Source organism: Aulonocara stuartgranti (assembly GCF_965226115.1).
Source record: "Aulonocara stuartgranti genome assembly, chromosome: 6".
In the NCBI taxonomy this organism is placed as follows: Eukaryota; Metazoa; Chordata; class Actinopteri; order Cichliformes; family Cichlidae; genus Aulonocara; species Aulonocara stuartgranti.
Genome location: NC_138944.1, coordinates 15,054,540 through 15,079,355, shown reverse-complemented (window position 1 = coordinate 15,079,355; position 24,816 = coordinate 15,054,540). Strand labels below are relative to the sequence as shown.

General features: G+C 41.0%; 1 protein-coding gene across 2 annotated transcripts in view; it reads left to right on the top strand.

Moving 5' to 3' along the window:
• Positions 1-24,816, top strand: part of pkn1a (protein kinase N1a) — a 63,190-nt gene that overhangs the window by 23,078 nt on the left and 15,296 nt on the right. Inside the window, exons 1-5 of one of the 2 annotated variants that reach the window (XM_082537281.1) lie at positions 15,343-15,549; positions 16,367-16,561; positions 20,268-20,373; positions 22,409-22,557; positions 23,214-23,334. In XM_082537281.1, the coding sequence (XP_082393407.1) occupies positions 15,508-15,549; positions 16,367-16,561; positions 20,268-20,373; positions 22,409-22,557; positions 23,214-23,334 (613 nt within the window). In that variant the 5' untranslated portion in view covers positions 15,343-15,507. Of the gene's footprint in view, positions 1-15,342; positions 15,550-16,366; positions 16,562-20,267; positions 20,374-22,408; positions 22,558-23,213; positions 23,335-24,816 lie in introns of those variants that run through there. The other variant, XM_082537282.1, reaches the window with a different exon arrangement.

Below are 24,816 nucleotides of genomic sequence, written 5' to 3'. Positions count from 1 at the left end.
ACACATTTCCTTTGGCGTGCTGCTCATAAGCAAAGTGAAGCATACATTGTTTTGACTTCAGGTGGAAGTTTGCATGTAACCTTTGGCCTCAAATCCCCGTGTAGTCAACACATCCGGGAATGCTTCTTCTCTGCTGTTTTTCATGCTTTTCATGCATGACAAAACTAAACTGGCAACACATTAGTGCTACATAGCAAGTCAGGCCTGCAGAACCATTTCAGTCCCTTCACTTCAGAATTAACACACACACACACACACACACACACACACACACACACACACACACACACACACACACACGCTGAAAGACACATGAAGTGCAGTGATATCAGTTTAGTTTGTGCAGCTCTGCAGTGCTGTTTTTCCTTGAAGCTCATCTCAGACAATACCCCAGACCTGTCAAAGCAATTACCGAGACATCTCTACAAGAGCTGCCTACACACACACACAAACACACACACACACACACTTTCAGATATGTGCTACCACTTTATTACTCTGTGACGAATGTTTAGTGTTATCAGCAGCATCTGCGTTACATTTTTTTTTCTGTCTCTCAACCACTGAAACTGAAAAAGTACATTAAGAAGTCCACAAGATTTGATCTTGCTGCTGTTGACCTGCATTAGTGCTTCAGCAGGCTGCACTGGGTGATGCACGGCTGGGAGGACTTGGTAGTTTCAGTTCTTGGTTTATAAATATGTAAATACGCTTTTGTCTGCTTTTTACTTTGTCCTGCAATCGTAACTACAGAGTTGTTACTGGTCAGTCTGACATGAGCTTTAAATTCATCGTCTTATTAAACCTACACATGGGCGTACTGTTTACCTTTTTGTCCACTGATGGCGTCACAGTTAATATTTGTACAACTGAAAGTGGAAGGTTGGTCTGTTTGTCCACCCTACAGTCCTACTAAGTACATCCCATGATTCAGTAGCTCCTGGAACCACATTTAGCGTCAATAACTTGAAGTAATTGTTTTATGTATGACTTTCTGAGTCTCTAACATCACTGGGGGGATTTTTTTCCCACTCTTACAATCTTGTTTGTGTTTATTGTGGTTTGCGGTCAGTCGAGTTGAGGTCTAGACTTGGGTCATTGTAGCATCTTCATTCTTTTCTTTTTCAGCCAGTCTGTTGTAGATTTGTTGTGCGACCCAATTTTAGGGAAGCTTCAGCTGACAGACGCATGACCTCACATTTAAGTCTAGAATACTTTGGTACAGAGAGGAGTTCACGGTCGGTTTCTTCTGTCTTTTGATTTGTTCACATGCAATATTGCAACCCTAAGCTGTGCTGCCATGTTCTTTTTAGAGAGAAACAGCTTTATCCTTCCGGAAATGTCAAACTTTTTCAGTCTTTTTCTAATAATAATGAACTGGGATGTTCACTACTTGGATGAATGTGAGATTGGGTTAACACAGACCACCACCATCAGAGCTGGTCACACTTGCTGATGATCAGTTAATCAGTTGCATTTGATTAGCAGCACCTGGCTGTTACTTGCCCTCATATGTCCTAAGCAGTAAGGGTATACTTCGTTTGTATAATTTTGACTTTATTTTGTTTTATGTGTTTTGTTTTTTAAAGTTGTGTCATTCTAATGTGTGCTTATGCACATGTGTGCCTGTCACTTAAAAATAGATGTTAAACCTCAGATGACTTCCTAGTTAAGTAAAGGTTAAATTGTCACATGACTCTATGTTTCCAATGACTGTACTTCCTTCCAAAGTGCAACCGATTGGATTTAAGTAACATTAGATTTTTTTTCAGAACTTTCCAGGAAGTTCTGCGATTTCACTAACTTTTCCCCAAACCCCCTGTTTTGTTTTGTCTCTATGGAAAAGTAAAGTCAAACAGAGCTGCCCACCGTCAGCAGCACTAACCGTGTTCTCCATTGTAATTATTACAAAAATAACTAGAATAAACATGTGGGAGAATCTCAACAATCGTAGACTTTGGACGCCTACATTTTTCACCAAAGTTGAAATATTTGTATGGATTTAGCTCCGTTCATGTCAACTTCACTTTTCATTTGGCCTGAAGACGCCATCAGGGAGCTTTTTATTTAAACGCTGTAGTTGACATTCACTCTGTTCTTTTGCTTGTTGTAATTTAAAAACTCTGCACGCCCACTCAGGTAGCGGTATTTCTCTGACTGAGAGAGCGATTTTCCTCGGTTTTCTGGTGCTTACATAGTTTCATGTAAAAGAGTTCACATGTACTATGTATAACTTTTAAAATGGGTCTTTCTTTCTCCTACTCCTCTTCCTTGCACACAGACAGGTCTATGAGCGCAATCTGGTTTTATGAGAAGCTGAACATTTCAGGTAAAGCCCCTCTGTGCTCAGTCAGTCATGTTGGCATGTTGTAAGGTCAGCTATTCTACTTATGTATTGTCGCTAGACAGCTGCCGACCTTCTTCACTGACTCAGCGGGGATTGGACAGTGATTGACAGGTGTGGTCTGTCAATAAGTACCTCTGGAGCAGAAGGTGATTGACAGGAGACCTGCTGTGCTGAGGGTCTCCCAGCCCCCAGCTGATGAAGGGGATTAATGCAGCAGCTATCCTCTAAAGACTAACCGTCTGAATAGCTGCTTCTTTCTTGCCTTCGCCTCCTTTTCTCTCCTTCTCGGTTCCTGGAATGGTTTTGTGATTATGGAAGCAAGTTCAAGGAGGGAAAAGGTCTGTGTTTACATTCCCACCTGGCGATATTTGTCATGTAAACGTCCAGCTCTGTTTACTGAAGTCTTTTTATGATTGATTCATCTTTAACCTTTGTCTCTAAACATTTGTGGCTCCGTGGCTTTCAGCCATTTTTCATTAACATTTATTTTTACCTGTTGCTTCTCTCGCTGCAAAGATCTGGTTTTCGTTGGGCTGCACTTCTTTCAGTTTGCCTATAAATTATTAGAAAATGACGAGAAACAGTGTCTCGAAGGATGCATCTATTTTTGAGTCATCAAAAGACTAATAAATGTATTTTCCATCACCGACTCAAAGAAGATCCTAGTAATTCTAATCATTTTCAACTATCGACTATTCTTTGACGTGATACATTATCAGATCATAGGATCAGTGTTATTGTTTTATAACTGCTATCTGCATTTGAATCACAGTGATCACAAGTAAAGAAGTTATGCTTGTTGTAAGGATGTCAGCTTTCTTCGAAGTTTTAGCTTTTCCATCAGGAAATCACAGTTGAGTCTCTGATGGATCGATGTTAAGTTAGTTTCACTTTTAATGGGGTGATCGTGGCTCAAGAGTTGGCAGTTCGTCTTGTAATCGGAAGGTTACCGGTTCGAGCCCCGGCTCCGACAGTCTCGATCGTTGTGTCCTTGCCTACTGGTGGTCGTCAGAGTCCCCGGTGGCGCCAGTGTCCGGCAGCTTCACCTCTGTCAGTGCCCCAGGGCAGCTGTGGCTACAGTGTAGCTTGCCATCACCAGTGTGTGAATGTGTGTGTGAATGGGTGGATGACCGAATGTAGTGTAAAGTGCTTTGGGGTCCTTACGGACTAAGTAAAGCGCTATACAAATACAGGCCCTTTACCATTTAAAATTTCCCTTGCAGTATATATCTCACACTTCATTAATAACCTGTATAAGTTCAATAATAACCAATATAAGGTCATTAATAACTAGTAACAGTGTGCTGTGCATATTGTGCAAGGTGTTTATTTAATCTGATTACTCACTGCCGTTGTGGGGCTCTCTTGAACGTTCAACTTAAAACAAAATAATTTTGTGTTTACTTTGTATAAGATGTTCAGTTTTTGCATGTGTGAAAGTTATAAATGAAAGCAAAAAGAATGGGGGTCTAAAGGGGGGGGGGTTACGAATCCTTTTTTTTTTCTTGGACGTTTTGCACCTGCTGTTGGACACGTAACAGGTAATGTATCTGTGTAGTGGCTTTGTTTGTGTCTGCTGTAGGATATCAGTAGTAATCCAGGTGAGAATCCAGGACTCCACCCAAAAGTTTGCATAACAAAGCAGCTTACTGACGTGTCAGGGAAATGAGGAAAAGACATAAGGAAAGATTTGAAACTGGGAGCCACCGTTTGACCTGCACGTTTCACTACTGCAAATACCTGAAGAAGGTTTCCTTTTGCTCTGAAACTGGTCAGCTCTGTCTGCTCTGAGTCTGTTTGTTCCAGCAGAGGTTTTGAGTAAGCAGCTAAAGAAAGAAAAACCAAGTAAACATTGCAGATAAAGAGGTGGATGGAAGGAAAATGGATACCTGGATATGGGTAAGGCAGTAAGACTTGACTTTGCATGTCCAGCATTGAGTGTATATGAAAACATTAGCACCTGTTGTTTTGAGTGTAAGCCGACAAATTTCAGGTTTGGACAGAGCACATTTTAGAAAAGGTCAGCCTCATTTTGACTTGTGTGTCTTGATAAATGTTCTGTTTTATGTGTTTCTGGACACAGTTGTTCTAATATGTCTAGAAACACATAATGTGCCCATAGACACAAGAGATAAGATTTAAAATCTCTCTGGGGCCAATTGGAGACGTTACTCTTTTAATTTAGGATTGTAGGTAGAGTAGTATTTGTCCAACACATTAAAAAGCATTTTTGATTGAAACATGGTTGATGCAGAGTCTACAGGAGGATGCGTAATAATCTCATAATGTTCTAGTTCATAGTAAGTCTGCTCTGAATGGTTATCTCGCTGTTGAGGCTTTATTTTCAGTCATTAAGAGTTTTCTTAAAGAGAGATACAGAATAATCCGTCTCTAATGGAAAGAGGCCATGAGTGTATTATTTTAGATGGGTTTACTAATTACCGTAGGAATCAGATCATGGTTTAAATACAATGGCTGCCACTTTTCTCAGTTGCTTGAGCGAAGTATCCCAGCTGAAGATTCTCCACAAACAATGCTCTGGAAAAAATGTTGCCCCTTTCTGGATTTCAGTCTTACACATGTCAAAGATAATGTTGTTTTCATTTATTAAGCTGAAAAAGCTATCCAAACCTACCTGGCCCTAAATGAAAAAGTAATTGCCCTCCCTAAACGTAATAACTGGTTGTGCCATCTTTGGTCACAAGATCTGCAATCAGGTGTTTGTGGTAACTGGCAATGCTTCTTTCAAAATGCTATGCAGGAATTTTGGCCCATTCTTCTTTGCAGAATTGTTCAAATTTAGCCTCATTGGAAGGTTTTCAAGCTTGAACAGTCCGTTTAAGGTCATGCCAAATCATCTGGACTGGACTAACCCACTCCAAAACCTTCTCAGCTTCTCTCTTTTTGTTTTTGGAGCTGCTGGTATGTTTTGGATAATTGTTCTGCTTCATAGCCCGAGTGAGCTTGAGCTTCAGGGTCATGAACTGATGGTCAAACCTTTTCTGGTAGAGACTGAAATTGATTGTTCCATCAATTACAATAAGTCGTCCTGAAGCAGCAAAGAAGCCCCAGAGGATCACATTACCATCACTGTGTTTGACTGTTCTCGTGTTTTTTTTTTTTATGAAATGCTGTGTTAGTTTTATACCACATGTAACAGGACTAAAACACTTGGGAATTATTAAGATGGGTTTTTTCCCCTATTTTTTGGCAAAATTTGCAATGATCCCTTGTGTCCTTTTTAGTCAGCAGTGGTTTTCTCATTGGATCTTCCATGGATGCCTTTTTTTTTTTTAATTTTCTTATTATTCTTATTGGTGAATCATGAACTCTGACCTTAACTGAGACAAGTGAGGCCTGGAGTTCTTTAGATGTTGTTCCTGGTGACGTCCTGCATCACTTGTCGATGGAGTCATTTCCGTGGTCTGGGACGGTTCACCACTGTTCCAGGTTTTCTCCATTTGTGGCTAATGGCTTTCAACATGGTTCTAGCGCTGATGTAGTCAAGTTTTTTTGTTTTTTGTTATAAGACTTTACAAGTTAGCTGTAAAGTGAACGAGTGTGCAGTCATTTTGGGGAAAACTGGCTGCAGCTGACAGAGTTCAGTTTCCTCCACCAGTGCAAAATTGAAGTGGCCAGTAGGACGTGAGAACAATGGCCTTCAGATTCAGTGATGGCTTGCCATTTGAGCTAACACAAGACAACAAAGTGAGATTCTTAAATTGAAATACGTGTTTTTTGCCTTAAAGATCATTGATTTTTTTTGTATGAATTTCCTTTTTAAGGTGGCGGCGATGACACTAAACGATGTGGCACAAAACAAATTAGAGCCTGAAAACTTGGCCAGAAAGGTTGGAGATGATGAAGATAAAAGGGGGGATTGTACTGGAAGGCTTGGAAGTTGTGAATATAACAACCGGGACTTCCCATCTTTGCCCTCATTCTCATGATTATGCTTTTACATGAGCATTTATAAGTTGTGGGTCAGGCCACGCCGTCCCAATTATAGTCATTATGTTCTCCTATAGCATTTTTTTTTTAGTCCTATTTTATTTAAGCTCCTCCTCCTAAATAAGATGTGTATCTAATGGAGCTGAAACAAAAAACCTCTATGCTAATCATTTCAATCAGTTCTGTAGCATAAAAAACATTTAGTGGTTCCAGCTTGCAAACATGCAAGGAGGAGGAATCTTTCGGGTTTGGAGTCCAAAGATAAAAAAGTTATTTAAAAGTCATGCTAGCTCTTTGGAATGCTATAATGGGCATTTTTCCATTGTTGTAAATGGAAATATCACTGTTATCATTTCCAGTTAGCCCTTTATTGGTGGTTTTTGTGTCAGAGGCATTTATTAATACTGTAATATAAACGCTAGAAAGATGGAGCAAAAAAAGCAACCTTGCCATTGCTCCAGATATATAAAGACCTGAGCCAGCAGCCACTTTGCTTTACTGTCTACGAGCTACTGTGGTGAATACTTGACTGGCCCAGTTCTTGCACATTGTAGTTGTAGTGTGCGGTTGCTGATTCATTGCCGTTCTCTGCCCCCCGTCCTGCCTGCGTCAACCCCGTGGCTCTCTCAGCCGCCTCGGCGGTCTCTCTCTCCTCCCTCTCTTCCTGTCCCCTCGCCACTCTCTCTTTGTTTGCTCCGTCTGTCTCTCTGCCCCTCTTGGCCCATCGCTAACCACTTCTCTCTCCTTTTCTTTAGCGTGACTCCACATTTTGGCTGCTACTCTCACCAGTCTGTATTTTCTTTGACCTGAGCGAGCCATTTGAATATCGTTGATGCACTTCTTACTAAAATTTGCATGTTAATGACTTTTGATCTAAGGTCAAAACTGGCTATGCAAACCACCGTTTCCCTTCAACTGTTTTGTTTTTTTATTTCCATCTTTCTTCTTGTATGCTCTCCGTTTCTGGGCATCATACCACTCTCTGCTTATTAGTCCCACTCCCTGTCCTTGCCTCTGTGCCTTGCAGTCCATCAGCATGACAAGAATAGGAAATGGTGTTTCCTGAGATCCTGAGTTTCATCTTTTTAGTACAATAGTTCGAAATGACCCATATGCGAGTGGAAGAGGTCTGCAGGAAATCACATACAAGTTACTGTAAATCCATTAGAGGAACCCCGTGCTGAATCATGGTTCTGCCATTGTTGTTTGTGTGTATGTGTGTGTGTTACAGAAACATGATCTCTTCATCGCCCTCGTCCTGGAGTACATGGACTGTTAAGTCATGGTAGCAGCAATTTTACTTTGCAGCTTCAGTTCCAGCAGTTTGGTTCAGATGATAGATATGTGTGCTGTTTTGTTCAGTCATTGTTCACAAAACATGGATCCTGCTAATGGCATTTGCATTATCATGACTTTAATTAGCATAGATTAATAGGATAATATTAAAAATCTAAAGAAATATAAACATCACAGAGCTGCTAGTCTTAGGCACAAATACAATCCACTCTCTACACCCTCTCCTTACTCACTTTCACTCCTTTTAAATGTTTACTTCAAGGGTCGGCCACATTAACTGCTGGGTTATAAAACCCTCCAAAACAGAGAGTGCAGTGATGCAGGGTTACTAACCACACACCATGAAGGTGCACCATCTGTTTTGTGACTGATGTGGAGGAAACAGTAAACACTTACAGATATGACTTCTGCCTTCCCCTTTCTAGCCATGCAGCATGTGCAGTTCCCAAACATTATCGTGGTTATTGATCACATGAGGAATTCCTTTTTGCTTCTGTTGCTCACCACTGCGTTCTTGGTTTCAGCTGTTAGTGAAAAACGTTTGCATAAATGAAAGTGCGTGTCAGCAGAAACAAGGACTATGATTAGGCTTATATTTCTTTCTGTTTTGGTTCTTTAAGTTTTGTTCACCACATCTTTACCTTAATGGCTAATCCCTACACTTTCCTGACTGAACAGTAAAGGAAAGAAGAGGTGGCTGCGTGCTTTGAAGATGCATTTATTTGGATTTATTTTAGCTTCCTTTTATTTGGCTGAATTGCCTAGGAAGTTTGCACAGACTCCTCAACATCTGCTTCTTCAACAGTTAAAACTTTGTGGTGTAAAAGAATAACAATCACCCGTTGTATGGGATCCTGGTGCAACAATGTCTCAGTGAAAAAAATAGCACTCTGCAACAGTGGGAATAAAGAACTCCCTTTAACAGGAAGAGACTCATGTCGCTTTTTCCTTATTAATGGTGAACTGAGCTGCTCACTCAATATCAGTCTGGTCTTAATAAACCATCAGGCAATATCTGCTTTGCTCCTCAGTAACTACTCTTAGATTTGTGTATCACATTCTGTTACGCCGTGTATGTTTTTAGGAAACCATAGCTAGGCTCAGGACTAACAGAAGTAAATAAATTTGCTGCTAAGAGCAAAATGACTAATTACTAATATTTTTTTCCAAGACTTATCCATACACACATTCATTCTAACTTCACTTGTGGCTCCCATGTGCACAGAGATCCAAATGTAGCTAATGCTAAACAAGTACCACATAAACTAAGAGAAAGACTGAGGCCATTCTTCTTCTTAGACTGTGTATACAATATTTACATGGATGTAGCTTCTTGTTTTTAGCTTTTGATCATCATCATTTTTTACACTTGCACCTTAGCTCTCAGACTATAACTGCATGAGAGGCTAAGTTATGTTCATTCAGAAAGATGAATTGAAACACAGTATTGGTGCATTAACACAGGCATAGACACCTGCTAATGAGAGCACATGAATAGAAGGAGTTTACGCAACAATACTCAATCAATTATTTATCACATTATTGCAATGGAACTGCACATTTTTCAGTCCTAAAGGTTGCCACGTGGGTTTTCCCTTTAACAAAGCTAAGAGTAATAAGTTAACATACATGACTCGTGAAATGCTGCTCTTTTGGCCCTTATAAATAGTCATCATCTGTTGATTAAAATAGTTATGCGTTTCCTTGTTGAGTGTAGAGACTGAACCACTGGTGCTATCTCATACTTATATATATTTTTTATTTCTTTATGAAATGCTTCCTGAAGCGTATCGTTCTTCTTCCTCTTCTCTCTTCTTCCTCCTCTATTATTAGCCCATCTGTCCTTCCTCTATCACGACAGAACAGGCGTCCAGTCATTTTTTTCTTTTTTAAAAATGGCATTCTCACTTCTCATCATGTTTGCCAGGCCACTCTGAAAAGGGTGCGCTATGACCACCAGAGTACACCGATCCCACCCTCTACAATAACATCACGTTGTCAGCCTGAACTGGGCTGAGCTGTGTGGCCTTGCTCCCCAGGAGACATGTGGTCATGTTTCACTGGAACCTGACGTGGTGGGGTTTGGTTTTTTTTTTTTGCTTGTTTTGAGTGTCTGTGTCTGTGCATTCAAAGTGAATATCTGTCCTCCTATTTTTGCCTGGCACCGCCTTTCCCTGACCTCTGTGTGGACACTCTCTCTGAACTGACTGGTCATTATCGCTCACTTGGAAAACTCCAGCCATTGTATCACACTGGAGAAAATATGCGTGTTGGAGAAAATGGGCAAGGCTCTTCCTCATGACAACTTAACACAGCGAAGACTTCTTTGAAGCGTCAAAATTTCCATGTTGCAGGGTTACCATTTGTCCAGAATATTAACAGACACCTAAAGTCTGCATAAGAATAGAATAGAAAGACTCTCAGAGCCATGTCTTTCCTCTGTGTGGACACTATCTCTGAACTGAGTGGTCGTTATCACTCAGTTGGAAAACTCCAGCTATTGTACTCACAGTGGAGTACATGCACACACCAAAAAAAACCCTGCACTCTACCCCGATCCTGCCTTGTCCATCTCCGTCCAGCCCTAGGCTCCTCTGTGCTGCTCACACAGTCTGATTGAATTAACCTCGCTTGGTGCCGTTATCTATTGAATTAGCCCGTCATTGCTTCCCTGGACACTGCAGCTGTATGTTCCTCCCTGGGCTAGTTCACTAACAAGCTGCACGAGGTGAGTCATTCATGTCCCTTAGCTGTCGCCGTCTTTGCACTGCTACACAGGGGTCAGCAGATGGAAAGTGACGTTGTTTTTTGGACTGTATCGGCTTTATTTACGTCAGGTGAGAACAGCGTCAGTTTCACCGTGACCATTATGACTCACTTGGTGCTTCCTCTTTGTGCTGCCTACATATCTGTGTCAGATCGCATTATTCAGACATCTGAATGCTGCTGACATGTCTTTAGCAGATGTTGTGCTGGAAGGTAACAAGTGGCACATCCTGAAGCCTGCTGGTCTGAGGGTTGATTGTTTTAAGACTGAATATTTATTTCTTAAAAATAAGAACCAATTTCAGAGTAAAACCGGTAAAAAGTCATCCATACATTTATTTTCTGTTAGTATTGCAACTCTCTCTCCTCCCTGGTATGGACAAAAGTCAGTCGTTCGCCTCAAAACGGTTCAAAAAAGTTTTTACTGACAACATCACATCACCCCAGCCTAGTCACTTCTCTCCGTTAACTTCCTTTGCGGAGTCTGGTGCTGCGAAGCAGGTCCAAAACATCTCCTGTGGACGCTACCATCCAAACATCACCTTCTTAAACACACACAGAAATAGAGACCCAAGTGAAATGAAGATAACATAATACCATAAATAAAAATTTTGAATTAAATTTCATATTTCATAGTGCAAATGATCTTAAGATTGCAAAACAATAGGATTTATTGCAGTTTTTGTGACAATATACAGTCCAGAAACTAGTTATTGCTATGAGTCCCTTTAATGTGAAAGAAAAGACAGAAAAAGTATGGCCATAGTTACACAACATTAAAGAATTCAGCGCGTCACAAAAGCATTGAGCTAAGATACAGTCTAATGTAACCTTTGGAGAAACTACAACCAAACCTATAGACCAGATACAGTTTACATCAAAAAGAGGAAATTTGAGCTTTAGAGCTTCTACTTTAACATAATGACAATTGTATTTAAACAGTGTGCCTTAAAACTAAGCGCACAGTGAGAGGAAACTAAAGGTCGCTGCTCTCCTAGTTTTGTGTTACTGAAAATGAGAAGATAGTGGTCGTTCTAATTTCTTAAAATTCTCTTCGTCACTGAACAATCTCTGCTCGGATCAGAAACTTGTTCAAGAAAACCAAAGCAGCCACCAGATGTCTTGCAGTCCAACACTTGTCTCTGCTGCCTTGTTATGTAGCCGCATTTTTAAGGAGGTACACATCAAAAGCAGCGCAGTGAATCAAGCTTTATTTGTAACATGACTCCATTTTATTGGCATCTCTGCCCAAAATTGTGGATAACAGGAGAGTATATGCAAAGTAGGAGAACTTAAACAGCCTCCCTCTGGCTCAGTTACACAATCACTTCACCATCTCACTGATAATCACTTGATAGTGAGGAACAGCACAAACACAGCAATGCACGATTACTCAAACACTTCAGCCTTTTTTTAGCAACAGCAGATCGTCTGCTGGAAATAAAGCAAACGTTTAGTCTGGTTTTTTGTTTGTGTGTTTGTTTTTACAGCTGCAGGTGTGGATTACGTGTATATATGTATACAACGAGGTGGAGACGCAAATGTAGACGTGGAGGATTGTGTCGTGTTAAAGTGACGTCTTGGCATCAATGAGCTTTCTCCTCGTCTTCATCAGTCACTCTGGATTAAGAGGGGTCACAGCCTTAGAATAACAGCCGCCACCCAGAAGGCTCATATTTGCTCATAAAGACAAGAGTCTCTGCTTTAAAAAGTCAACATTTCCTTTCAAAGATGGTCGTTGGTGATATTAAGAGCAGCGCTGCGTGATTAGTGGTAAAGTTATAAATGTCTTTATTTTGGTTTACAGCCTTTAGGAGCCACAGAGACCCTTTTTACTTGCTGTTTTTAATGATATCGCATAGAACTCACAGATGTGACTGCTTTAACTTTTATTGTGCTTGAGGTGTTATGCAGTTATTTTTTAGATTGTATAGATTTATCCAACCACTTCACAAACACTCGGGATTATCATAGTGTGGCCTGCTAGTCTTTATTAGCCCTTGGTAATGTTTCATGTGGTCCTCAGGCATGACAAAGAAGAAAATGACATTGCTGTACATTTTAATAATCCACAGTTCATGTCAAGCAATGAAATGCCAGCACAGAATATCCTAACAGTGTATTTTTCTTCAGTTTTAACTTATTTTTATAAAAAATGAATCATAACAGACTAAAGCTTACTGACAAATGCAGTCAAAGTCCCTCTTTTCCAATTAAAGGAAGCAATTATATTAAATTTAGACAGAGATGAGTCAACTTTATGTGGACACACAGACAAATTGCAAAATCACAGATAATTAGTCCCGTCTGCACTCAGGTTCTCCCAATATGACAAAAAAAAACCCATTTTTACACGCTTCCCTAAATAGAAATCATAGAATCCAGTTAAAACACTTCATCGTTAGTCATCATGAAAGGCCCGTCACTGCTGACCTCATGACTTTGGTTGTTGTGATTGCTATCAGTGACTGCTTACAGAAGGGCACCTAATGAGCTGCATTCATTTTTGCTGTGGCAAAGTGATGTCAGCATGCTAATAGCATACTCTTGCCTTTCTGTATACTTGCATCCTGTTTTTCACTCACTCTGTTATAAGCTAGATGCTAATGATTTATTAAACAGGAAAGATTTTAAGTTTTAAAGAGTAATATGTCCACTTAGTTTGGATTGCTCCAACTAAGAAGTGAAAGGCAGTCCTACTCCTTGGTCTTATGCAGTTTTGATCACAGGTTTAAATATGAATGTCATGATCATTTTGTGCTTTTCTTTGATCTGTTCTTTTTCAGGTGCGGAATGATTGTACAGCATAGATCTTTAATAACTTAACTAAAAAATAAGTATTGGGTGCACAAGTTTGAATTTATCTTGCATTTTCTCTAATCCACACAGGGTCGAAACTATACATTCAGGCTCAAATACATTCGTGTACCTTCACTTATATTTGGTTAAATGACCCTTAGCAAGTAGTACCAAGACCAATCTCATTTGTTTGTGGCATAATTCTGGCTGAATATTTGACCACTTTTCCAGGCAGAACCAGTAGAATTCATTCAAACTCGTCCGACCTCCAGCCTGTTGGTTTCAACAGCTTTGGGAACGCCGTTCCAGGCGCTTAATGTTAGCCTGCTTTATCCATTCAAAACCAGTTTTGATGTGTTTGGGACCATTGTGGTGTTGGGACACCCAGCTATGTCCAAGTTTCAACTATCTAGATGTTGATTTGAGGTGAAGTTCTTCTCCATTCTTATCCCATTCACTTTGTGTGATGTGCCCCTAGAACCGCTGGCAGCAAAGCGGCCTCTGAGCATGATGCTACCACAACCATGCTTGATGGTTGGGACAGTGCTATTAGGTTTGAAAGTGTCACCTCTATTTCAAATATAGCTCTTGTCATTTTGGCCAAATAGCTCAATTCTTGTTGCATCCTTGACTACAAAACACCCTCTCAGTCCATGGTGATGGAAAACTGATTTCACTGTGCACAGTAACGTTGGTGTTGCAGCAGTTTCCAGTTCATGGCAGGCTTGGGCTTTGGGGGCTCCTAAGTGGTTCCTGAACATCCTTGCAGATCGTGGTTTCTTCCGGATCTTGGCAAAGTGGTGACACCTCTGAATAACTTACATACACTTGTTTGAACTGATGATCTTGGAATCTGCAATTGTTTAGAAAGGGCTCCAAGTTACTTTCTCAACTTGTGTAAATCTACAATTCTCCTTCTTAGATCTTTACTGAGTTTCTTGGACTTACATTTCAAACCTGTGCACCCAATTTTTTTCTTCGTTGTCAATGTCATTAAAGATGTATGCTGTACAATCATTCCACCCTGGAAAAAAGAGCAGTTCAAAGAAATCATTAAAATCCCCAAATTACCATGACATTCATTCCCATGATGAGTGTATATGATCTGAATTATACTGACACACATCCACTGATGAGTAATGGCGTGTTTTGTATACCAAAAATCGTCTGTTTCAAGGTTGTAATTTTCATAATTACATTCTCTTAAATGTGGTTGTAGTGGGTAAGCTATCAGCCAATCATCATGCAGCAGGAAACGAGTCATAGAATAACAGGACTCACAGCACTGTGGCCAAGCCTCAAAACTCAACAACAGCACGGGGGGACGATCAAAACTCGGCATGTTTTTGTTTCTTCTGAGACCACCGGGCTACAAATCACAGCTATTTGTCAGATAATCCTGTATCTCAAAACTGATATTGTACAACATGACACAGACTACTCACTCTTTGTCTTATAGTTTAAAGGATCATCAAGGTTTTTCCTGCCCTTTGGAAGTTTTTGCCAATAACCAAAGGAAAATCCCTTTCTCCTTCCTAATGCGGTCATAAAATCATTTACTAACTGGTTCTATTTATTAGAGTTTCAGCGTAATAGACATTTTGCTTGTCATGTGGTCAGACCTACAGGAAAATGCATCAATTTCTTCTAAATAAGGCTGATTATGAGTCAGCCATAGTTCTAATAATGTTGGAGTCCACCCACTGTAGCTTCTATAGCGATGTTATCATATTTTAAGAAGGCTTTCTATAAGCGATGGGGAATCACCACTGGGGTTTGTAGATGTCGAGCCCAAAGGAAATGGGAGGTCAAGCAGGCAGCAGTAATGCGTCCAAACCTTACTCTCTGGCTCTGATCCCATACTTAGAAAACGCATCCTTCCCCCTGTTTCCGCCCTTAAGATCATATCAACCATCAAATTAAGAGTGTTTAAAAAAAACATAGCTGTCACAAATTCACTTCTAGCCAGATCAGATTAAGCAGTGAACTTAATGGCTTTGTGTCACAGATACAATAATAATTGACTAAAGCTTTAACAGGGAGAATGCATTCTTTATGTGCTGAGCCGCGACCCTCTTCTGTGTCTCACTCGCCACTGACAGCAGCAAAATCGCAGAGGAAACAGGAAAGGCCTGAGCAGCTTGGTGTTGGGACGGATATCCTCTTTTGGAGGCGTTCCCCCTCCTCCCTCACTTAACTCTCCTTCTCTTTATCTCTTTTTATCGTTTTTCTCCCCTTAGCCCTTGTCGCACTCTGTGTGGCATTAACAGTTTGGCGGAGCTCAGAAGCGTACCGCAAGGTTTTTGCTCCTCTGTAGATTATTTGGGACGTCAAAATCCGAGGGAATTATGTGTTGGCATGGTGACGAGGAGGATGAGGACAGCTCTGAGGTGAAGTGTTGGCTTGTTTGTTTGATTTGTGAGTTCCTGTAATAGTGGCTGAGTGACTGTGATTTCGAGTAACCCGGAGTCTTTCTCTGCTGCCGGGTTCCTGATGACTTATTTTATAGTAAGCTGTAGCTCTGCTCGAGACCAGACAATATGTAAATAGCCTCCTAGTACAGAAGAAAAAGTTGTGGTGTGAGTGGAGTCCCTTCACGTTGTAGTACCTATATGTTGTTGTGCTGTTGTTTTTCATGTACTTTCAGACAATCGTTGGATTTCTCGCACAGAAGAGAGGGACTGGCTCGTGAGAAAGCTCTGAATGAATACAATGGCCAGTCTGGGTCATGGGACAGATCTGTAATTCACTTTGATCCTTGTGTGTAGTCTGAGTTTCATTTGGCAGACAAATTTCCTGAAAATAGCATCTCTAATGGTATTCCTGAACATCAGTAGTTTCAAAGCGCTGCTTGTAAACAGGTTAAACGTTGCAGAGTTTGTTTGAAAGTATTGTAAACAGCAACTGAAGAAGACTTTTGCCATTCCTCGACGCTCCTCCTGCATCTTTTTCCCATCCTCCTGCTTCCTTTTGTAGCTTTCTTGTTTGCCCTTTTCCTCTCTACCCCCACCAATCCCTCACGCCAATCACTATCATGTCTTGCTCTCTTTCCCCCCATTACTGCCTTATCTTGCTCACCATCTCTTCCTCTTCTGTCTTTCCCACTCTCAACACCCCATCTAACCAGGCTAAGGCAGAGTGATTTGATTGTTGATTTCGTCTAATCATCTCCTCGTTTTTTCCCGCTCCGTCTCTCCTCTTGTCCAGAGTGACCCAGGCGGGCTGTCGGTTCTGGAGCAGCTTGGTCTGGACCAAAACTCGGACTTCTCGGACTCCAGTGTTCAGCAGCTTCTGGATGAGCAGCGGGAAAGGATCCGTAGGGAAATTCGCAAGGAGCTAAAGATCAAGGAGGGAGCCGAGAACTTGCGCAGGGCGACGACTGACAAGAGGAATGCACAGCAGGTAGGGTTTTATTTAAATCCAAAAAGCTCCAGGTATCATGCTTATTAATGGGAACTGATGAAATAAATGACATTAAAGACTTTGCAGTGATTTTTTTTTTTGTTAATAAGACAGGCAAAACCTCTATAGCTTGGCAAGGTAGGAAAAAATAAGGTTATCAGAGCAGCCCTATTTAGTTACTCAGTTTTACCACAGTAATAACAGGAAACTGGTTCAATTACAGTGTTTTGGAAATGAGGCCCGTGAATCAGGAGTACATGAGTTTACCGGAGCTGAACAGATTTGTTAGCATGCTAAGTTGCTATGCTGTTTGTTTGTTTTCAGTAGACTGGGACTTTCCAAAGTGTGGAGATTTCTGGGCGCCTATCTCCACACTGTGAAGTGTCCTCAATCCTTCACACAGGCACATATGCTGTTTTTACATATGCAAAGCACTGAACACTGGTGTTACTGCATTGTAGACAGCACACTCGCCTAAACAGCCTGAACATTTCCAGTGAAAACACATTTGAAGTGGACTATCTCCTGCTGTGTGCTCATGCTCATGACACATGTAAACAGGAATTTCTAAACAACTGCAGAAAACAGGTCACTTCCCAGAGTGTCAGACTTTGCCTGCGGCACGACTCACTGCCCACTTTATCAGTTATACTTGTTCAACTGCTTTTTAATGCAAATATATAATCAGCATATCACGTGGCAGCAACTTAATTCATGTAGCCATGTAGACGTGATCACGATGACTTGCTAAAGTTCAAACTGAGCAAAGAGTGGAAAAATGGTGATTTTTTTAACGTGGCTGGTCTGAGTAAGAAAAAGTACAGAAAATGCTGTCTACTGGGATTTTCCCACACAATCACAGAAAAAAAGAGAAAATATCACTATAGCATTTCTCTGGGTGAAAATGTCCTGTTTAGGGGAATGACTACACTCCTTTGAGCTGACAGGAAGGCAACAGGAACTTAAATAAACACTCATTACAACCATGGTATGCAGAAGAGCATCATGGAACATAAAATAAGTCAAACCTTGATGCACATGGCATATTGCAGTAGAAGACCACTCCTGTCAGCTAAGAACATATATAAAGTTGCAAAACTGGACAGTAGATAATTGGAAAAATGTTGCTGGGTTTCATGAGTCTTGATTTCAGCTGCATTATTTGGATGGTGGGGTCAAAATGTGGCGTAAACAACATGAAAGCAGAGGTGGTGACGTAATGGTGTGGGGATATTTTGTTGACCCTCCTGAGCACAGAAATGCCAAAGCCAGAATATTGATCCTGACCATGTCCATCATTTTATGTCAACATTGTATGCATCTCTTACTGGGTGCTTCCTGCAGGATAATACGCCATGTCACAAAGCTCAAATTGGTGTCTTGAACTTGACAATGAGTTCCGTCCATCCATTTATTCAGCTTCTACTTATTCACTTTAGGGTGGTGGGTGAGTTGCAGCCTATCCCAGCTTATACCCACATAGCAAAATTGGTATGGCCCGGATGTGGCCCACACAATGTGGCTACACATGGCCCACATACCGCAAAGAATGACGGCCATTTGGTGGCCCAGATCAGGTTTGCCAGAGGTGGCCCACACATGGGCCAGCACAAGGCCAGTTGCAGACACACTGGTGGTCCTGTGCTGGCCCATGTGTTGATTACCTCTGGAAAACCTGATCGGGGCCACCAAAGGGCCGCCATTCTTTGCGGTATGTGGGCCAGGTGTAAGTTGTGTGCAGCCACAGGCCAGTTGCAGACACACTGCTGGCCCAGAACAGTTTCAGCTCTGGCCCCAGATGTCAGCCTAATGTCCACTTTAATCAAGCCATGTAATAACAACATGTGCCGGAACATAAAAGTGCAAAAGTCACATGACGAAAACTCCGCTCAGACGGTGAATGGACTGATTCGTATATAGCGGTTTTCTACTCTCCCAGGTTACTCAAAGTGCTCTATACAACATGCTACATTCACCCAATCCCACACTTTCTCTACACTGAGTGCTTCCTAACTACATTCATACACATTCACCCTCCTGACATGCAGACCTAGGGATCGAACCACTAAACTTTCAGTACTTTCAGATCAGTAGGAGACCTGCTCTACCTCCTGAGCTACAGCCACCCGGTGGTAAACATGAGTAAACCCTCACTAGGTTTTGGATAAAGTGTACACTCACAAACCTGTGAAACCTGTATTTGGAAAGTTGGCTACCATAGCAGTATAGTATTGCAACATGGCATTTTAGGTCTTCGAACTAAAATGGGAAAATAAATAGTGCCTCATTGCCAGACCTGGCCCACATCATGGTTACTCCCTGCCATGATACCAGTCAGTCAGAAGTGCCAGCTTGATGCCAGATCCAGGCCAGACCTGTTTTCTATGAGCCTGGGCCACATAAACCAATCAACCACAATCGGGCAAGATGTAGCATGCCATACATACACAGTGCCACCTACGCCAGGCCTGGCCCATATCTGGATGACATACCACTTACCATGCCAGAAGTCAGCCATCAGTGCTGGCTTGACACCAGATCCGGGCCAGACCTGTCTACTATGTGGGTACAGGGATCAAATAAACCACAGACAGGTCACTCTACTCACATGGCGTACCTTTACTACTTGTGGATTTGTTTTCAGGAGATTTTTTTTCAAGGAGCGTGAATGACTACTTTGTCATTTACTTTGTAACCTGCATTTTTCCTCTGATGCAAAATCTGTCACAACGGCACCTTTTTGAAACGTACATCAGCTACTTTAATATTAAAAAGGATTGCCTAGACACTGCTGCTCACAGAGTATGCATCAAACCGTTGTGCTATCATTATACTGGAGCAGTTTTATAGATGGAAGATTCTTAAAGTTTCAGGCTGTGTTTGTGTAAAGCCATAAAAAAGTCATGACTATTCAAAGGGAAAGAACTGTAGCTCACTCTCATGCAATTACACCTGTTTTATTACTGAGCGAGCACAGAAATATGTCACCTTCAGGTTAATAGTTTTCACTTGTCAGCAAATTACCCAGCAGCATTAATGGAGAACTATTTATGGCTTTTCTTTTGTTTCCTGCAGAGCCTGTGGGTGTAATGGCATTGTGTGTGAACTAACTACTTAAAAAAACAAAGATTAATGCAGAAGGTCAACATAACAAAATAATAAATTCTTTGATGACTTTCAGGCTCAGATGTTGTTTCAAGAAAATTACTGAGAGCTTAAGTGGATCGATTCTCTTTACAGCAGCTTTGGCTCACTTAGAAATTAAAATAATCTTTATTTATCCCATCCTGGGCCTTGGATTAGCACCTTACTTTATTCTCTGTCTGAAACAAGCCATTAAGTCCACTTTCACTTCACTGAGTGCCCTTTGTAAACAAGTTTTGAGTGTTCTGCCTGAGATGACCATATTAGGGATATCCCCTCTTTTTGATGTCATACACAGCCAAGAGTATAAAAAAACAGTCTGAATCACAGTGTTTAGAGCACTGCGCAGCATGTTTATTATAGGGAAAATAAAGGAAAGCTTAATTTAATGTCTTTGAATTGGTTCAAAGATTGACATCTTCTCTTGCTTGTCATTGTGTTCTTGCATGTCTTGTTAGTGGTCCACACGTTGTCCGGCATGTTATTCACTGGTGGGCGTGTACACTGACGATTTTATGTAGATAATATGGTTTCCATAACAGCAATGGTTTTATGTCTTCAGGTGGACAGTCAGCTGCGCTCTTCAAACCGCAAGTTGGAGAACCTGCATGCTCAGCTGCAGGAACTGGACGCTCATATTGTGGTGAAGGGAGGAGAAGAGAATCGAGGTGTGTATGCTAGAAACTGTCGCTCCGTTATCTTTAGTCATTAATCTTCAGTAATTAATTCAGTGCATAAGCTGGTGTAATGACCAGCATACTAAGTACAAGTGTGTTTGTGGCAGAGATACTACATGTTTGGACTGTAGTGACTTGTTAATCAAAACGTTCGTCCACCCTAACACACAGCCTGCTTTATCAGCCTTTTTGGCTCTGATAGGGAACATCGTTTAGAGAACAGACAACAAGTTTTATTTAATGAGAATTGACAGCAGCAATTGAGAACATATACTCATTAACTTTACTTTTCATATCCAAAAGCTGTGTGAGTCTTGTGCAGCTAGGACCACAATAGTAGATTTTTAATCATGCAATCAAGGTGTGGTTTAAATGCAAACTTTCAGCTTTAATTCAAGCGTTAAATCTTTGAGGAATTACAGCCATTTTTATACACCGTTTCAGAGGACCAAAAGTAATTAACTAACAAGTTCATTGGAAATCTCAGAATGAGGCCCAGAAAGAGGTATTTGCAAGTAAGGGAAGCAATCGTTAGACTGAAGAAACAAAATAAACCAATCAGAGACAGCAAAAACTTTGGAAGTGACCATATCTGCAGTGTCATTCATTCTTACATAGAAAGAATGTACTGGTCAGCTCAGGAACACCAAAAATGGCCTGGAAGACCACAGAAGACAGTTTAAGTGGGTGATGACAGAATTATTTCCATGGTTTTAAAAAAACACAAACAAACTAACCAAGTCAAGAGCACTTGACTTGGTACATGCTACAAAACTGATCAAGCAATCTCAGCCAAACAGCGCTTGCTTTTCAGTTATTAATCAAATCAAGTGATTTGATTTGAAATACAAAACTGCAGACAGACCCACAGACAAGCAGCAACTGAGGGTGGCTGCAATAAATGCTGTGTGTGCATCTCAAGAGAGCAAACACAGCATTTCATGATGTGGATTATAGACAGTCATAAACTGCAAAGGATTTTTTTAAATCCTTATATTTAAAATGTTAGTTTGTCCAATTTCCTTTGAGCCTCTTGGAATAGAAGTCTGTGTATTTAAAGTGCTGTAATTCCTAAACAGTTCATGCTAAATGTGTCTTAAACCCCTAAATTAAAGCTCAGCGTACACTTCAATCACATCCTGATTGCTTGATGTAAAATGTGGTGGAGCACAGACTCAAAACATAATGATCTAACTTTGTATAACATGAACAAGGGAAGCCATTTTTAGTATGAGCTCAGTCCTCAGCATCTGCAGTCATGTAGTATTTCTTTTCCTCCTACTTTACAACTTATTAGAAAATTTGCTTTTGCTTATTCAAGATTCAAGATTCTTTATTTGTCACCTGTTTGGTTATACAGGTATAACACGCAGTGAAATGTGACCTGATACGCTCCTCGACTGTGCAAAGAAAAAAAGAGACAGACAGAACTTTATATATACAGTGAATGAGTATTCAACACACGAATGGCCTGATAAAAACTCCCCTTGAGCCTCTCTGTTCTTGTTCGGATGGTGCAGAACCTTCTGCCTGATTTCAGAAGCTGGAACAGTTCGTTGCTGGGATGGGACGGGTCCTTCAAAATCTCAGTTGCTCTAGTCCAGCATCTCCTGACGTAAATGTCCTGTAGGGAAGGGAGAGCAGTCCTGCAGCAGCGTTCTGCCACGCGGATCACTCTCTGAATAGCTTTTTTATCCTCGACACAGCTGTTTCCATACCAGGATGTGATGTTCTGTGTGAGGATGCTCTCCACAGCGCCTGCATAGAAATTTTTATGTTATTATTTATATTATATCATCTTGCTTGACATTGTTTGCTACAGCTTGTTTCTTCCCTTATGGCTGTGGTTGATCTCTGATCTTAAGTCACTGGATCAGTTTCCTGTACTCTCCACACAGAAATACAGTGCAATGTTATTGGAGTACTCTTGTAATTCCCTAAAGGGTATTTTCACTTTAGAGCACACCATGTGAACCCTCATCTTGTTCCTTATTTTATACTTTCCAACCTTTACTTGTTGCCACAGATGAGTGTCCTCAGTCTCCGGGGGCTGAGAGTCGTACGTCAGCCCACAAGGAACGCATCGCAGCCCTGGAGAGACAGCTCAACATTGAGCTCAAAGTCAAACAGGGAGTTGAAAATATGATCCCTGTTTACTCCAATGGATCCACCAAGGTACGGAACAGCCTACACACACACATGCACACACACACACACACACACACATGCACACACTGTCAAGCACAGCTGAACAGGAGAAAGTGTACAGCACTGACTGCAAGGGTTAAAATGTCCAAGACAAAGATTCCCCCCTCCCAAGTGGCAGACTGTGTGCACACTTTCATGTTAGTAACCTTGCCATCTGCTGACTCATAAATACCTGATTACCTTTATTACTATATACATTGCCTTTGTTTCGTTGTCTTTTAGCCTTTCTGTTCCATCTCCACTTGTCTTACTGCTGCAGGGATATGGCACCCTGTTGATTCGTCAGTAGAATTAGTTATTTATTTGCTTTTGTTTTTGTAAAGTGACAAACATCATTCCTTTAACCTTGTATTTTATATATATGGTGAGATCTTATAATCTCATAATCAGGATCTTATAATATTTTTTTATATTTTGTCTCATATACATCCTAGTTTCTTTTTTTTAAAGATTTTATATCTTTAGCTTTAGATTTATTGATTTATAATGTTTAATCTGATGGCAAGTAAATGCAGGAAAACCTTGTTGTGATGTTCACTAACTGGTGCATAGTCTTAATGACAGTTATAATTGTCTACTTTTTCTGTCTTGTGATGTGGCTTGCTTACTGTTTGGTTCCCCAGGATAAGAAGATGCTGCAGACGGCGCAGCAGATGCTTCAGGACAGTAAGACCAAGATCGACATCATCCGCATGCAAATTCGAAAAGCTGTTCAGGCCACGGAGCATAATGACGACACACAGGGTGAGTTTAAAGGGATATAGACACATTTAACCACATTGATTGCTCTTCTTTTGTAGTACCTGTGCTTTTTGACCATGGTCTTTTCATTTCCCGAGGTACATTTTAGTGCATTTTTTATATGTCTATAAAGTAGAGAGCCATCAGAGGTTACAATTACACAGTCAGGACCATAAAGCATCAGTGCACCCATTGCTGATCCAAATCACAGTAAATTGGTCTGTTGGCAGTAAATCAGTGTGGATACAGAAATTAAATCCAACCTGCTCTATTGCATATAAAGCCAGAAAGAGTGTTAAGTTGGCCCGTACTTACATAATGTGTGAACTAAACGATCGCATATTAAATCTTGTGGTCAGCTGGCAGTGACAAGGTGCTTTTAGTCAGGTGTGTTCAATCTCACTATCCCTTTGTGGCATTTGCAGTCTCTTTTTTCTTCTTCTCTGCGTGTAATACGTTTTGTCCTGAGCAGCAGCTCCAGACAGCAGACATGAGAGAGCATAAACAGATCAATGAAGAGCCGACTCTGTTTTCATCTCTCTGCCTGGGAGAAGAAGATGAAGAGGATAGTTGGAGTTGACGCGCTGAAAGCTGTGCGTGCGTGTGTGTGTCTGTTTATATCGGTGTGGTGGCCAAATAAGGGACAGAAAAGCCTGTGAAATAGCCCACCTGGTATATTAGCACAATCAATTCGATTCACACAAAGATGCACACAAAAAAGCCTACAAAAAATGTGGTGGGCAGATTAAAAGTCTCTTTATTTTCATGTTAACGAAACACATCAGGTGTGCAGCAGTTGCATGGATATAAACACACATACCGAAGTGCAGTTGTAGATACAGTCAAACAAGCATTTATTTTTTTTAACTGTGTGCTTTCTCCCTTTACTGTTGGACATTCATATTATGTGTTGTGGCAGGGCGATCAATGCCAGGGCAGGTGAACATGCCGCTATAGGGCACTAAGTGCTGTGGACCATTAAGACCCCTCTGCTGGGAAAACAGGCCGACTGATGCCGGTCACGGGAGGTGAATAGTCTGGTAAAATGTACCAGGAGAGCAGAGGGAGAGCGATGGGAGGGGGTGGAAGTAAAAAACAGATTTAAAGACGGTATATTCCCTTTGGGGCTATCTATTCCTTTCTGCTCTTGTCAGACGAGCGCCGATGGCTGTTAAAAGACAGATGTGTCTTCTAAGGGAATGAAGATGATGTCCATTTGGAAGGATTATTTAAGGGCCTTTTAAGGGCATACTTTATCCATCTGTGTCCTCCATGTGGAAAACCTAAAGGGTTTTTAATGATCTGGAGTTCTTTCCACTGCTCCGACGATTAAGAGGATGAAAAGCAATGCAGCCAAGCCACAGCTTTGGCAGCATAAAAGTATCAACATATACGAACATCGTTTACAAATACGTACACTCATAGTCCACTTCATTAGGTACATCCGTTTAGCTCATCTAATGAGCCAGTAACATGGCAGCAGAT